This window comes from Nerophis ophidion, linkage group LG16 (genome assembly GCF_033978795.1).
Source record: "Nerophis ophidion isolate RoL-2023_Sa linkage group LG16, RoL_Noph_v1.0, whole genome shotgun sequence".
Classification (NCBI taxonomy): Eukaryota; Metazoa; Chordata; class Actinopteri; order Syngnathiformes; family Syngnathidae; genus Nerophis; species Nerophis ophidion.
Window position 1 is genome coordinate 17,661,468 of NC_084626.1, and position 15,077 is coordinate 17,676,544.

General features: G+C 37.5%; 1 protein-coding gene across 5 annotated transcripts in view; it reads right to left on the minus strand.

The window, feature by feature from the left end:
* chd6 (chromodomain helicase DNA binding protein 6) overlaps nucleotides 1-15,077 on the minus strand; it is a 117,047-nt gene that overhangs the window by 82,611 nt on the left and 19,359 nt on the right. For all 5 annotated transcript variants that reach the window (XM_061874431.1, XM_061874433.1, XM_061874434.1 and 2 more), the window contains exon 2: nucleotides 738-787. In XM_061874431.1, coding sequence (XP_061730415.1) covers nucleotides 738-767 — 30 coding nt within the window. In that variant the 5' untranslated portion in view covers nucleotides 768-787. The remainder of the gene's footprint in view (nucleotides 1-737; nucleotides 788-15,077) is intronic.

Sequence of the window (15,077 nt, forward strand, 5' to 3'; positions counted from 1 at the left end):
ACCGGGTTATAAGGCTGTATATAAGTTGTTGTTTTTTTAAAAGGATTTTATGTGCACCTTATAGTCCGGAAAATACGGTTCATGACTTATTCTGACGATGCCACAGCCTAATAATTTCACTAAATATGAGTGTGTGAATGTGAGTGTGAATGTTGTCTGTTTATCTGTGTTGGCCCTGCGATGAGGTGGTAACTTGTCCAGAGTGTACACAGCCTTCCGCCCGAATGTAGCTGAGATAGGCTCCAGCAACCCCAAAAGGGACAAGCGGCAGAAAATGGACGGATGGTTGAGATAAAGTGCTATGTTTTTTGCACCACCGCAACACTGAAAGGGACAAGCAGTAGAAAAATGGATAGATGGATGGATGGATGGAAAATATCTTTCTTTGGAAACAGCTCACCCTTTTAAGAGCCCTAGCCTTTAAAAATCTCTTCTCAGCTTCTTTGCTAGTCATTGTTTTGAAAAAAAATATCTAGGAGGCTCTGATTACTTGTTAACAATAACGACAATACTGCTAAATTGGCAATACAGATTCTCCCTGTTACATCTTCTTATTCTCTGGCCGAACAGGTGCGTATGAGGGCAAACAGTCACTTTGAATGAATGTTTGAAAACACTGAGTCTTACCGTCTGTCGCTTGTCAGAACATTACATTATTTTTGCTTTTATAAAGAAATATAATTGATATGAGGCACAAATTACCACCTCAATGGTAGTGTAGGGGTGCATGCACTAACCTGTTGCTTGTCCTTCTTGTGTATTTTCATCTTCTACACCTTCACTGCATCTGTGGACAGAAATAACTTTATTACTATTTCAAGCACACAAGAAGCAAACTTTTTGACAGTCTCCAAGATTTAAAAAAAACATGAGCTTCACTGATTCGTGTTCATAAGCCTGTTTAATTAAACATGACGAGAATGCTTATGGGTTGGTGCCTTGCTTAGTAGCATGTCAACATTGTTTGTGAAGTGAACGTCCATGTTATGAGGAAGCAAACAAAGCCACTGGTCATGTATCAATGATGATGCACAAAAACAATAAAATAACCTTGGGAAGCGCATAGTGCGACCTCTTGTGGCCAGATGAGACACATGACCTTACTCATTCGCCTCAGAGTGGGTGGGGCCTCAAAGGACATTTTAAAGTAGAGCCAGACGCCACCCACGTGCGTTCTAAAAAATAAAATAAAAATGACTGTCTTTTATAGTATATTGTGTTGTTGTACACTCTTTTTAACTTTTATTGTCAATCTTGTGCTAACAATAGGTTCATGTCAGACACATTATTTCTTGTGCGCACACATATTTTTCTCTTACACACAGCACTTCTTATTCTCCATCAATTATCTTTCAGGCAGATGATACTTACAAACATTTGTGAACTCTGAACAAACCATACAGATTAACACCAGCTTGTGGTTAATTTACAAAAGTTCAACAGTTTTATTTATTGACAAAACCCAAAACCAGTGAAGTTTGCACGTAGTGTAAATCGTAATCAAAAACAGAATAAAATGATTTGCAAATCCTTTTCAACCTATATTCAATTGAATAGACTGCAAATACAAGATATTTAATGTTGGAACTGGATAACTTTGTTATTTTTTTGCAAATATTAGCTCATTTGATCTGCTCAGTGGCCTAGTGGTTAAAGTGTCCGCCCTGAGATGAGTAGGTAGTGAGTTCAAACCCCAGCAGAGTCATACCAAAGACTTAAAAAATGGGACCCGTTACCCCCCTACTTGGCACTCAGCATCAAGCATTGGAATAGGGGGTTAAATCACCAAAATAATTCCCGAGCGAGGCCACCGCTGCTGCTCACTGCTCCCCACCCAAGAGGTGAGGGTGATGGGTCGAATGCAGAGGATAATCTCACCACACCTAGTGTGTGTGTGACAATCATTGGTACTTTAACTTTATTTGGAATTTGATCCCTGCAACATGTTTCACAGTGCCTTGATTGGGTATAAAAGCAGCTTTCATGAAATGCTCAGTCATTCACAAACAAGGATGGGGCGAGGGTCACCATTTTGTGAACAAATGCGTGAGCAAATTGTCGAACAAATTAAGAACAACATTTCTTCACGAGCTAGTTCAAAGAATTTAGGGATTTCACCCTCTACGGTCTGTAATACCATCAAAAGGTTCAGAGAATCTGGAGAAATCACGGCACGTAAGCAATGATATTACGGACTTTCAATCCCTCAGGCGGTCAGCATCAAAAAGCGACATCAGTGTGTAAAGGATATCACCACATGGGTTCAGGAACCCTTCAGAAAACCATTGTCAGTAACTACAGTTCGTATATAAGTGTAAGTTAAAACACTACTATCCAAAGCGAAAGCCATTTATCAACAACACCCAGAAACGCTGCCCGCTTCACTGGGCCCGAGCTCATCTAAGATGGACTGATGCAAAGTGGAAAAGCGTTCTGCGGTCTGACGATTCCACATTTCAAATTGTTTTTGGCGGCTGTGGACATCGTGTCCTCCGTAACAAAGAGGAAAAGAACCATCCAGCATGTTATAGGTACAAAGTTCAAAAGCCAGCATCTGTGATGGTATGGGGGTGTATCTGTGCCCAAGACATGGGTAACTTACACATCTGTGAAGGCACTATTATTGCTGAATACAGGTTTTGGTGCAACATATGTTGCCATCAAAGAAACGTTATCATGGACGCCCCTGCTTATTTCAGCAAGACAATGCCAAGCCACATGTTGCTCCATAGTAAAAGAGTGCGGGTACGAGAATGGCTTGCCTGTAGTCCAGACCTGCCTCCCATTGAAAATGTCCGGCGCATTATGAAGCCTAAAATACCACAAAGGAGACCTCGTACTGTTGAACAACTCAAGCTGTACATACAGCAAGAATCAGAAAGAATTCCACCTGAAAAGTTTCCAAAATGGGTCTCCTCAGTTCTCAAACGTTTACTGAGTGTTGTTAAAAGGAAAGGAAATATAACACAGTGGTAAACATGCCCCTGTGCCAACTTGTTTGCAATGTGTTGCGGCCATTCACTGGTTTTGGGTTTTGTTGGATCTCTCTTGTCCCATGTCCTAAACGGCCGAATATTGTTGCAAATAATAATGTTGTCTGCCACGACTTGTTCAGAAGTTGCACAGTCCATATTCAACAAGTATTTTTCTCTGGTTTATATGTAAAATGTCAATTAAAAGTAAACTGATGATTGTGAATGATTAGTTGCAGTGTAGACAACAACGTTGATGTTGTGCTTCAGTGGTTGACCTCACTCAGCACAGGAAGGAAATACAGTAACTAGTCATCAACAGCTGCAGTTGCTCCTTCTGGAGACACTGCCCCTTAGTGTATTGGAAGAGAATTACAAGTCTGGCACCACACTTCACAGAAGAACTATAAATCAAACAAGTTTTGGACTCAAGCAGTGTTTCGCTTGTTCTTTGATTTCTTCCAAAAGAAGGCTAACCATCAACAAGACAGGGGAGAAGAAAATGAGAATGGCTTTTATTTCGGACTGTCGCAGCCTGAATACCTGATACCTGAATCCGCGACAGCTTTTTCGGAAAGCTTCGGCAAAAAGTGAGATGTTTTGACACTTAGTTTTTTGTTTGTTTTTAACAAAAATGGAAAAAAATACTGTATTTGTATTGATGTACTCGTTTTATACCAAAAAGACTTAAAAGTAGACACAAGATGGCAGTAAAAGCACATAAATCAGAGCTCATTGTCAAAATACTGTACTGTTTTAATTATAACTATTATTATTTATTTTTTTATTCCATCAAACAAAACAATACATAGCAATACCATAACAATGCAATCCAGTTCCAAAACCAAACCCTACCGTGCAACACTCGGAACAGCCACAATAAACAGAGCAATTGAGAGGAAGGACACACAAACTTTTTTTTTTTTTTTAACAAAAATGGAAAAAAACATACTGTATTGATGTTGTACTCGTTCTATACAAAAAAGACTTAAAAGTAGACACAAAATGGCAGTAATAACACATACCCGAGGTCATTGTCAAAATACTGTACTGTTTTAATTAATTGTAACTGACAACAGTAATAATTAATAAGGGAGTAAAAAAAAATTGGTTCAAAGATTAATCGTGATTCTTAATCGATTATTTTTTTTTTTTCCAATCTGTACTGCTGTCCAGCCACTCAGGCAAATCATATTGTTGATGTAGATGCCCATATTTCCCATACAGCTTTACTTATAAATTGATCTGAGCTTGTTATCTATTTTATGGAGTAATGTAGTTATTTATAGAAAAGGCATCCAATGTTATTTTAAAAAAGTATAGATTTTTAATCTAGAATCATTTTGAATTGAGAATTGATTCTGAACCAAGAATCAAATCGTGTGGTCCCCAAAGATTTACAGTCTTAATAATTAATTATAATTGCAGGAGAAAAAAAAACACCAAAGGCTGTCTGCTCTGTTGTCCACAAGTTGCAGACATTCTCCATGTACGTTTTATGCTTAAAAGTTTGTCCATAGTAAACATTCAGTTATGTTCCAACTATGACTGGGCAATATGGCAACAAAAAAAAAAAAAGATCACAAGTATTTTTTTCATATCATTCAATCTCGATTAACATCACCATTCTTTTAATTTTATTTTTAAAATAAAGTTGGATTGCCCTTTGCAGGATTATAGCGAGTAACGTTGCATCCCTACTGTTTACTACTGCAGTACAGAGTAAGAGGCATTTTCACCATGTTTAAAGGAATGTATGCTCACAGCGGACAACTGTCATTTGGTTCATATATTTAATTGTGCTTACTAGAAACAGAAGGGTACAGGTAACCCATGCTCCGGTCCGTACCTTGGTTTTAAGGTCACAGTTTTGCTTCTTTTTCAGTACATTTTGTGGGAGTAAAACTTTTTTTTCTCTCAAAGTTATTGTTATTTTGCTTGTTGTCCATCCATCCATCCATTTTCTACCGCTAATTCCCTTTCGGGGTCGCGGGGGACGCTGGCGCCTATCTCAGCTACAATCAGGCGGAAGGCGGTGTACACCCTGGACAAGTCGCCATCTCATCGCAGGGCCGACACAGATAGACGGACAACATTCACACTCACATTCACACACTAGGGCCAATTTAGTGTTGCCAATCAACCTATCCCCAGGTGCATGTCTTTGGAAGTGAGAGGAAGCCGGAGTACCCGGAGGGAACCCACGCATTCACGGGGAGAACATGCAAACTCCACACAGAAAGATCCCGAGCCTGGATTTGAACCCAGGACTGCAGGACCTTTGTATTGTGAGGCAGACGCACTAACCCCTCTTCCCCCGTGAAGCCCTTGCTTGTTGTCAAAAAGTGCATTCTGCAGTAAACTAAGTATGAGTGGTTTACTAAATACTACAAGACTTTACGTCAAGTTAACATTTACTAAACAACACTTTCAAATGGTGAATTTTTTTTTTTAATCACTTGCATACATCAGTCTCTACAATTCCATCCACTAAATTGGTCTGATTTTTCAAATAGTTCGTTTTTTTCAAATAGTTAGTTTTTTTATATTTGTGAAGTCCAAGTGTCTATGCACTCTCTCTAATGCAACTATCGGTCATACGCCATGTGCCTCCCGTGAATTCCTTTTCCGGTTGACCTATGACATCACCCAAGCAATTTGCGTATCCTTAAAACTTTTTTTAACTGATATCGGCTGTCATATTGGCACGTTACGTCTCTAATGGCTATGCGGATGTTAAATAGCAGACAGCATCAAGAATTAGTCTTGGATAGCGCTACCAACAAGATGTTAATACCAAGACTGTATCAGGGCGGACGCAAAGAAAGACCGGCGGAAGAGTTTTTTTTAAGGAATTTTCAGACAAAAATCATGGAAACAAAACTTTTGATGGGGATAGGTTGATTGGCAACACTAAATTGGCCCTAGTATGTGAATGTGAGTGTGAATGTTGTCTATCTATCTGTGTTGGCCTTGCGATGAGGTAGCGACTTGTCCAGGGTGTACCCCGCCTTCCGCCCGATTGTAGCTGAGATAGGCAGCAGCGCCCACCCGTGACCCCAAAGTGAATAAACGGTAGAAAATGGATGGATGGACGGTCTTAAAGTTCATCCAAACGGCTCTGTGGATTGATGGAAGAAGTTTTAAATCCAAAGGAAAAGTTTGTGCCCCAACTGATATCCAGAGGAAATTTGCTATTGTTCTGAAATATCTTGCCAGTCGTGCCGAAAGTGATTTATTTGTCTTGCACAAATGCAGCATGAAAAGGTTTATGTATGCTTTATTATTCGCCTTTAATATACTTGTTTAATTATTTTTCATCTCATTCATACTTTGTTCGGGAATCTGAATTGATCTGGCATTCCACATTTTTTAGTTACCTCCTTTAATAAATCTGTTTCTTTTTTTCAACCATCGATGTTTGGTTCTTTTAATTTGTGAAGTAAATAAACAGTCTCCTCTTCATTACAATTGTTGCTATGTTTTTTATTGAATGGCTGAAAGGTGTATCCCGTGCGAGGAGACTGGTGCATGTGTGATACTAAGGAGGCTTATTTAGAGCCCAATTATTTGAAAAGTAGGACTAATTTAGAGCATGGACACGTACTAAGTGCTTCTCACCAGTTCTTTGGCAAACAACAAGCGTTGATCCAGATTAAAACTCAAATATTGTAGAATATATTGAATAACATTACATTAAAATGCAGTTTGAACTTGAGATTAGGGCTGGGCAATATGGCCTTTTATTAATATCTCAATATTTTTAGGCCATGTCCCGATGCACGATATACATCTCGATATTTTGCCTTAGCCTTGAATTAACATTTGATGCATATAATCACACCGGTATGATGATTTTATGTGTCTACATTAAAACATTCTTGTTCATACTGCATTAATATAGGCTCATTTTAAACTTTCATGCAGAGAGGGAAATCACAACTAAGTCAATTCACCAAAAGGGTATTTATTAAACAGTTATTAAGCAGTGACACAGACATTCGTGTCATTTCAAAACAGAAAGTGCAAGATTGTCAGAGACAATTTAAACAAGCTTTAAGTGCACTTTTGTGAATTATGTCACCAAGATGACATATCAAAACAACACTAAATTAAAATGTACTTTTTGTACAGACCGCCACTACAATAGATAAAAACAAATAAAGTGCACTTTTGTGTATGATGTCAAACAAGATATTTCAGTAACTGTCAAATAAAAATGAGCTGCATAATAGGTTCCTGCGGATGTTATCTCCTTCGGTTGCTGACTTTTTTTTTTCCATACGGTGTTGATCTGGAAATAGTTGCTTCGGCTTTTTGTTGGTGTGGCACCGGCTGGAGATGTTGAAAAGCAGAGTTTCAAGCACTCTTCATTCTCTAGCAGGTGACTTTTCAAATGATGCTACATTAGCAGTGCTGCTACTTTTTGTAGCAACGCTATTGCCGCATAAATGTTGAACATCTTCCCGCTTGAAGCTGAACCACCGCCAGACGATGGTTCCAGTGCTGTTTTTCTTGGTAATTAATCCTTCCTCCATTTGTTACCAGATTTGCACCTTCTCTCTCTCGTATTACCACCTGCACCTCACCGTTAGCATCACAGCTAAGTTTCAAGTTTTCAAGTTTATTGTTCTTCGGTCAATGGTCAACAAAGCAAACAGTTGTACATCCATAGATTGAAAATAAAAAGTTGTACATTCATAGATTGAAAATAAAAAAAATGTTACAGACCGAAAGGGTTTAGGCTGAAGTTAAACACTTATTGCGCCTAACCCTAGTACAAAATAAACTTCCGAAAGTTATAAAATGTCCTTTGCACCACTTATTATAAATACACATTATAAACAACATGAACGTAGTTCAATTTTATACACAGTACAGGCATGTGAAACATTACCATGTTGCTACCTCTCTGCTATGCAGGAGCGTGTGACGTTGCACACGTGACGTTGCACACGTGACATTGCACACGTGACATTGCACACGTGAAGTATGTAAGAAGGTGCGCTTGTTTAAGTCTCTGTGAGAAAGAGAGACAAGAAAGAGTGGGAAACGCATGCAGTGTAATGCCCGCAGCTAAAAGCAACTGTGTGAGAATGTATACTCAAATATCACAATATTGTCATTTTCTATATCGCACAGAGACAAAACCTCGTTATATAGAGTATATCGATATATTGCCCAGCCCTACTTGAAATAATGTAAAATAACGTGTACCAACACATAAAAAAAGTTTAATGTTTATTTCAGAAACAAAATGTTTCTTTTTACCAAAATGATCTGAACAAAGAATCTGTTTTAGTACATGGTTTACAGGGGAGATTAATCTTTTGCACACATTAACAAGAAGTCTGATTGGAAAATGTTTAGATATAAAAATGCCTTTTGCTGATTAAAATAGTGGATGTGTTTATCCTCCCATTCAGGACTAATAAAGACTCCTGCGAGTGCCTGCAAGTCCGCATTCATGGCAGGAATACTGACGCGCTATAGCAAATAGTGAAACTAAAGTCTCTCACTAAAGACGCAGCTCCTTCTAAATGTTGTTTCAACTTCTCTGTTAGTATTAGTCGTATTTTTAAATTTTTTTATTCAGGGCTGCACTTCCGAGCTGTGTAAGGGGAAGAGACACAAAAACTTTGACAAAAACACATGCAAATGTACACAAACAAACAGGATCACATGTGATAAAGTTTGGGTCGTTCCATGCAGAATCATACCAAGCATCATTACTTTCCTACTGTTTTACTACTGTAATAACTTCTGACAGTTCTGCCATGTTTGATCGAAGAAATATGCTTACAGCTGATCAGCGTCGTGATCAAACTCAAATTAATCGCGATCAACGATCACGATCATATAGATCGCCCAGCCCTACTTCCAACACATAAACCCCCACATCCATCCATCCATTTTCTACCGCTTATCTCTTTCGGGGGCGCGGGGGGCGCTGGCGCCTATCTCAGCTACAATCGGGCGGAAGGCGGTGTACACCCTGGACAAGTCGCCATCTCATCGCAGGGCCAACACAGATAGACAGACAACATTCACACTCACATTCACACACTAGGGCAAATTTAGTGTTGCCAATCAACCTATCCCCAGGTGCATGTCTTCGGAGGTGAGAAGAAGCCGGAGTACCCGGAGGGAACCCACGCAGTCACAGGGAGAACATGCAAACTCCACATAGAAAGATCCTGAGCGAAGGATTGAGCCCAGGACTTTCGTATTGTGAGGCGGACGCATGCAAATACCCCCGCATGTTGAGAGTATTTGTGAACTGTTGAGATAGAACTACTGTACAGCGCTATTTTGTGTTGGTTAATGAGAGACAATGAGAGATTATAATCGCACTTGAGCATTTGTAACATGTAAACACTGCCTCTTTGCGAGGTCAGCATAGCAAAGGAGAATCTGTTCTTACCCTGGAAAAATAAAGGTGAAAATATATATAATTAGTTAAATACAAAAACTCGGAAGTGACGTGTGTTGCTAAATGTTAATATACCACATTTGATTTGCTTTTATTGGATTGAAGTTTATTTCGAGCATGAATGCAGTTTCAACATGATACATCAAATATTTTCCATTTCCCTTTACAAAATGCTCGAAAAGGAGTAGGAAGAAGCGAAGCTCATTTAATCCTATCCCTATTTGTAGCACAGTTATTTCAGTGTTATATCAATGTGTTCTAAATACCACAGTTCTATTCATAAATAGTTATGTCGGTTTGCAATTCAAATTAAGATATTAATCATATCTTATTTACAATAAATATTGTTCTTCTTCCTTACACATTGTAAACACTGTGTTAAGCAACCTCTTAACCTGCAAAGTTAGAACGTTGTTTGATTTCTTTGCTTAATCCATTCCATAATTTAATTTTACATATTGACATGCAAAACGTGTGTGTGTGTGTGTGTGTGTGTGTGTGTGTGTGTGTGTGTGTGTGTGTGTGTGTGTGTGTGAATGAATTTCAATATTTTGGTTCAATAAATGAAGGGTTTGTATGTTCTCTATTAGGGTTGTCCCGATCCGATATTTGCCAAAAAATGCGTATTGGCAAGGCATGGGAAAATGCCGATCCAGATCCAGTTTTTTAAAAAAAAAAACGGTACGTTTTTTTTCAACGCACCGATTTAAATAGTACATTCCACTCATCTGCTGCTCCCTACGCGCTGTTCCACATTTTCCAGCACACCTTCAACACATCCACAGGTGTTCTAACCGTTAAGACGGCCATGTGAATTAAAAGTTACGGTAAAAATGTCAGCTGTGTGGAATTATTTTACCCTACAAAACGAAAAATATGAAGAGGCGGAGTGCAAAACATGCCACAGTAAAGTCAAACGTGGTGGTAAAGTTGTAAGACATTTTAATGACTCTTGAGAGTGAGAGGCTTTTTAGCACTCATCATCGAACACAGGAGCAGGCTGACACCTGAGCATCTTAAAATGCTAATTTTCGTTAGAAAGAATCTCCCCATTATGCTCAGACGTCAATTGTTTGCCCCCCCTTACTGGGGCAAACAATTGAAAGGAGTGTGTAGATAGTTTTTTTTTGTTGTTGTTTTTTTTAAGTTTACACTTGTTCAAGAGCAAGTATTGATGTTGAGTTATAGACATGTTATCCCACTCAGGTTTGTGTGTTTTGCTTGTTTTTAATAATGTTTACAGCATTATTTGCACTATATACTGTTCACTTTTTTACTGTTTAATGAAGCCATTTCTGTTTGTCATGTATAATTTTTTCTAATTTGTGTTTATCCTTGAATACCAACCATTGTGTTTTATTCAAACTCACCTAATTCAGCTGGCTAGTTGTTATCAAGGGTACTAAAACCCTTTTCAACATGAATCTGACAACTAAGTAGGGTAAATAACTTTAAACATTAATACATGCTCGGATAGGCCAGTATCGGCCAGTATCGGTATCGGATCGGAAGTGCAAAAACAATATCGGTATCAGATCGGAAGTGCAAAAACCTGGATCAGGACATCCCTATTCTCTATGTTCTCCAACATTAAGTAGCATTGTAACTGACCATATGTGTAACATTGTTAGTAAATGAAGCATACTTTTGTAATTATTTCCCCATATTTCTGCACAATAACACAGATGTGGTAACACGAGCAAGTAGTAAATAATATGCAGTAATTCTTGGTCAGGAACATATTTTCCTTTGTTCCTTATATAAATATTTTTTGCCACCTTGTGTTGTATATTTTTTATATGAGATGTCCAGTCAACTACCCGAACGGGTGAGTGCAGGAAACAGGAACAGAAGGTAGGTCTGAGCTATGTGGTAGGACAACAATTGTGCTGTTTGAGCAGTAAATAGTTGATATATTCTTACACGTTGTCTTCTTCTTCCTCTACACAAGAAACAAACAGATTTTAATTAGATAGTTTACGTGCCCTTTTGAGACCCGCCCAGAGACATATTTGTTTGGCCGAAGTTGCGCTGATTGGCTAAAATGTGCAAAGAAGTTGCAGGCATTAGACAGAGTTAAAAGGCTGAGCATAAATAATTTATTAATTGCATTTGCGTGAATTGGCGCGATCGCAAGCTCTTGGAGTGACTGAATATAGAATATAGACAGGAAGTTACGTGCAAAAGTAACAAGTACAATAAATAGTGATGTGTTTCTTTCGACACTTGTATGACACTAATCAATGTTAAAATTGTGACTTAAAACGATTAATAAAGCTTATTCAAGGACCACAGCTTGACCCGGGAACAGATTGTTTCTATTTTCATTCGTTCCTATTGAATTGAGGACTCAGTTCCACCTTAAGTTTGCAGTGCAGTCCTCTGTACAACAACAGACATCCTGCTGAAGCTGTCCTGTAGTATTTGGTAAATATTATGCTGCAGGTGACAGTCAAAGTAGTCAACAGTCGGTGGAAAAAGAAGGCAATAAGACGGTGTGCCAACAAGTCTGTGTTATGCCTGGAAAATCACCCAAATGAGTGTTCTAGGTGTTGCACCAAGAGTCATGTCCTTCACCAAAGGCAAATCTATTTTCTCTGAGTTTGTTTATCAACAACATCCAAAACTGAAATCTTGGAGTGATGATGTAATAACATAATCGTCAAATTTGCAAAACTGGCAATGGCGCATGTGCAAAAAGTGAGAAAAAAAAACAAGAAATACAAAAAAAATAAGTTTACGTCGACAAAAAACATTTTCTTCTGTCGCTAAGGACAGTGGAGTGCTAAACCCTGCTCATAGAGAAAAGCGCTATGTGTTTTCATGGCAGTCTCTAAAAGTTGTGAGAGTGTCTAGAAAGGTATGATTATACGGCTAAATATAGTTTAATCTCGGATCCCTCCTGCACCGTGAAACTTATTCTCTGGCAGAGCACATGCATTACAATGTGTATAATCAGAGGTGGGTAGTAACGCGCTACATTTACTCCGTTACATCTACTTGAGTAACTTTTGGGATAAATTGTACTTCTAAGAGTACATTTTGCAACATACTTTTACTTTTACTTGAGTGTATTTATAGAGAAGAAATGCTACTTTTGCTCCGCTCCATTTAGCTACTCAATACTTTTTTTTATCGATCTATTAATGTTTGTTTTGGTTTTTCAAAGTAGGATCTACGCAAGCCTAAGTTTCACCAATCACATGCAGTCACTGGTGACGTTGGACCAATTAAACAGAGCCAGGCGGTCACATGACCGTCACACGTAAAACCAGACTCAAACAAGTTGAAAAACTTAGTGGTCAATTGTACGGAATATGTACTCTACTGTGAAATCTACTAATAAAAGTTTCAATCAATCAATCAAAAGTGTAAAGAAAAAAATACACTTTTTATTTCAACCGTACTTCTCGTCAAAAGCCTAAAGACTGATCGCACAGTTCCTGTCTTCACAATATAAGTGCCGCTCCATCACGCCTGCGCTAACAAAATAAGAGTCTCCGGAAGCCAGCGCAAACAAGCTAGCAAGACAAGGAGTTTGCCGCCAATGTATTTCTTGTAAAATGTATAAAAACGAATATGGAAGCTGGACAAATAAGATGCCAAAAAACAACGACTTTCATGTGGTATTAGACAGAAAGGAGGACTTTTTTTCTTCTCCATTTGAAAACGTGGATGTTATCAGCACTATATGTCTGATTCCAATCAATGCAAGTCCTCAGAATCAGGTAATACACCAACTTATATTCTTGTCTTCATGAAAGATAGGAATCTATATGTTAAACATACATGTATATTCATTAAAACACCTTTAACATGTGAATAAAACGGCAAAATAAATACATATAAATGATATACTGTGTATATATAAATGTATGTATGTATGTACATATATATATATATATATATATATATATATACACATATATATATATACATATACATATATATATATATATATATATATATATATACATATATATATATATATATATATATATATATATACATATACATATATATATATACATATATATATATATATACATATATATATATATATATACATATACATATATATATATATATATACATATATATATATATATATATATATATATATATATATATATATATATATATATATATATATATATATATATATATATATATATATATATATATATATATATATATATATATATATATATATATATATATATGATATGTGTGTATGTGATATGTGTATGTATGTATATGTATATATGAGGTAGATCACCTCGACTTGGTAATTTATTAAGTAATTGATTAACGTTGAAAAACTTATTGGGGTATTACCATTTAGTGGTCAATTGTAGGGATTATGTACTGTACTGTGCAATCTACTAATACAAGTTTTAATCAATCAATCAATCAATGCCTACTGAGCCTACGGTGCTGTTAATTTAATGTGGCTCAGGGTGCCTTATTTTTTTTTATCTTTAATGTACTATTATTTAATATATATTATTGTTTTAGTTGCTTAGGAGATATTCCTGGCTCTGAATGTGCTCGTTGCTATGTTTATGTTTTTGTGCATTATTTGTTGCCGTAATCATTAAACATACAGGTTACTCATCAGTTCCTCAGTACTTGAGTAGTTTTTTCACAACATACTTTTTACTTTTACTCAAGTAAATATTTGGGTGACTACTCCTTACTTTTACTTGAGTAATAAATCTCTAAAGTATCAGTACTCTTACATGAGTACAATTTCTGGCTACTCTACCCACTTGTGTGTATAATCAATCAATCAATTTTAATTTTCCTGAGGGAACTCTCCTGAAGGAATCAATAACGTACTATCAATCAATTAAAGTTTACTTATATAGCCCTTACTCACAAATGTCTCAAAAGGCTGCACAAGCCACAACGACATCCTCGGCTCAGATCCCACATCAGGGCAAGAAAAAACTCAACTCAATCGGAACACCGAAAAACCTTGGAAAGCACCGCAGATGTGGGGATCCCCACCTGGGTGACCGGTGCAATGGATGCCGAGTGGATACAGTTGATAATGTGAGAGTCCAGTCCATAGTGAGGCCAGCAGAGGATCCTCTTGCATGTCCTCTTGCAGCCACATTTTGTACCAACTGTAATCTTTTAATGGTACACATTGAGACCCGAAAATAATACGTTACAGTAATCAAGACGAGACGTAACAAATGCATGAATAATGATCTCTGCAACGGCGGTGAATAAAATGTGTAATTATTTGATTGTCAAATGTTATAGGCCTACTGAAACCCACTACTACCGACCACGCAGTCTGATAGTTTATATATCAATGATGAAATATTACCATTGCAACACATGCAAATACGGCCGTTTTAGTTTACTTAATTGCAATTTTAAATTTCCCGTGGAGTTTCTTGTTGAAAACGGTGCGGAATGATGATGCGTGCGCGTGACGTCACGGACTGTAAGAGGACATATTAGTTCAGCACCATTTGCGGTTAAAAGTAGTCTCTTTTCATCGCGCAATTAAACAGTATTCTGGACATCTGTGTTGCTGAATCTTTTGCAATCTGTTCAATTAATAATGGAGAAGTCAAAGTAGAAAGATGGAGGTGGGAAGCTTTAGCCTTTAGCCACACAAACACACGGTGATTCCTTGTTTAAAATTCCCGGGC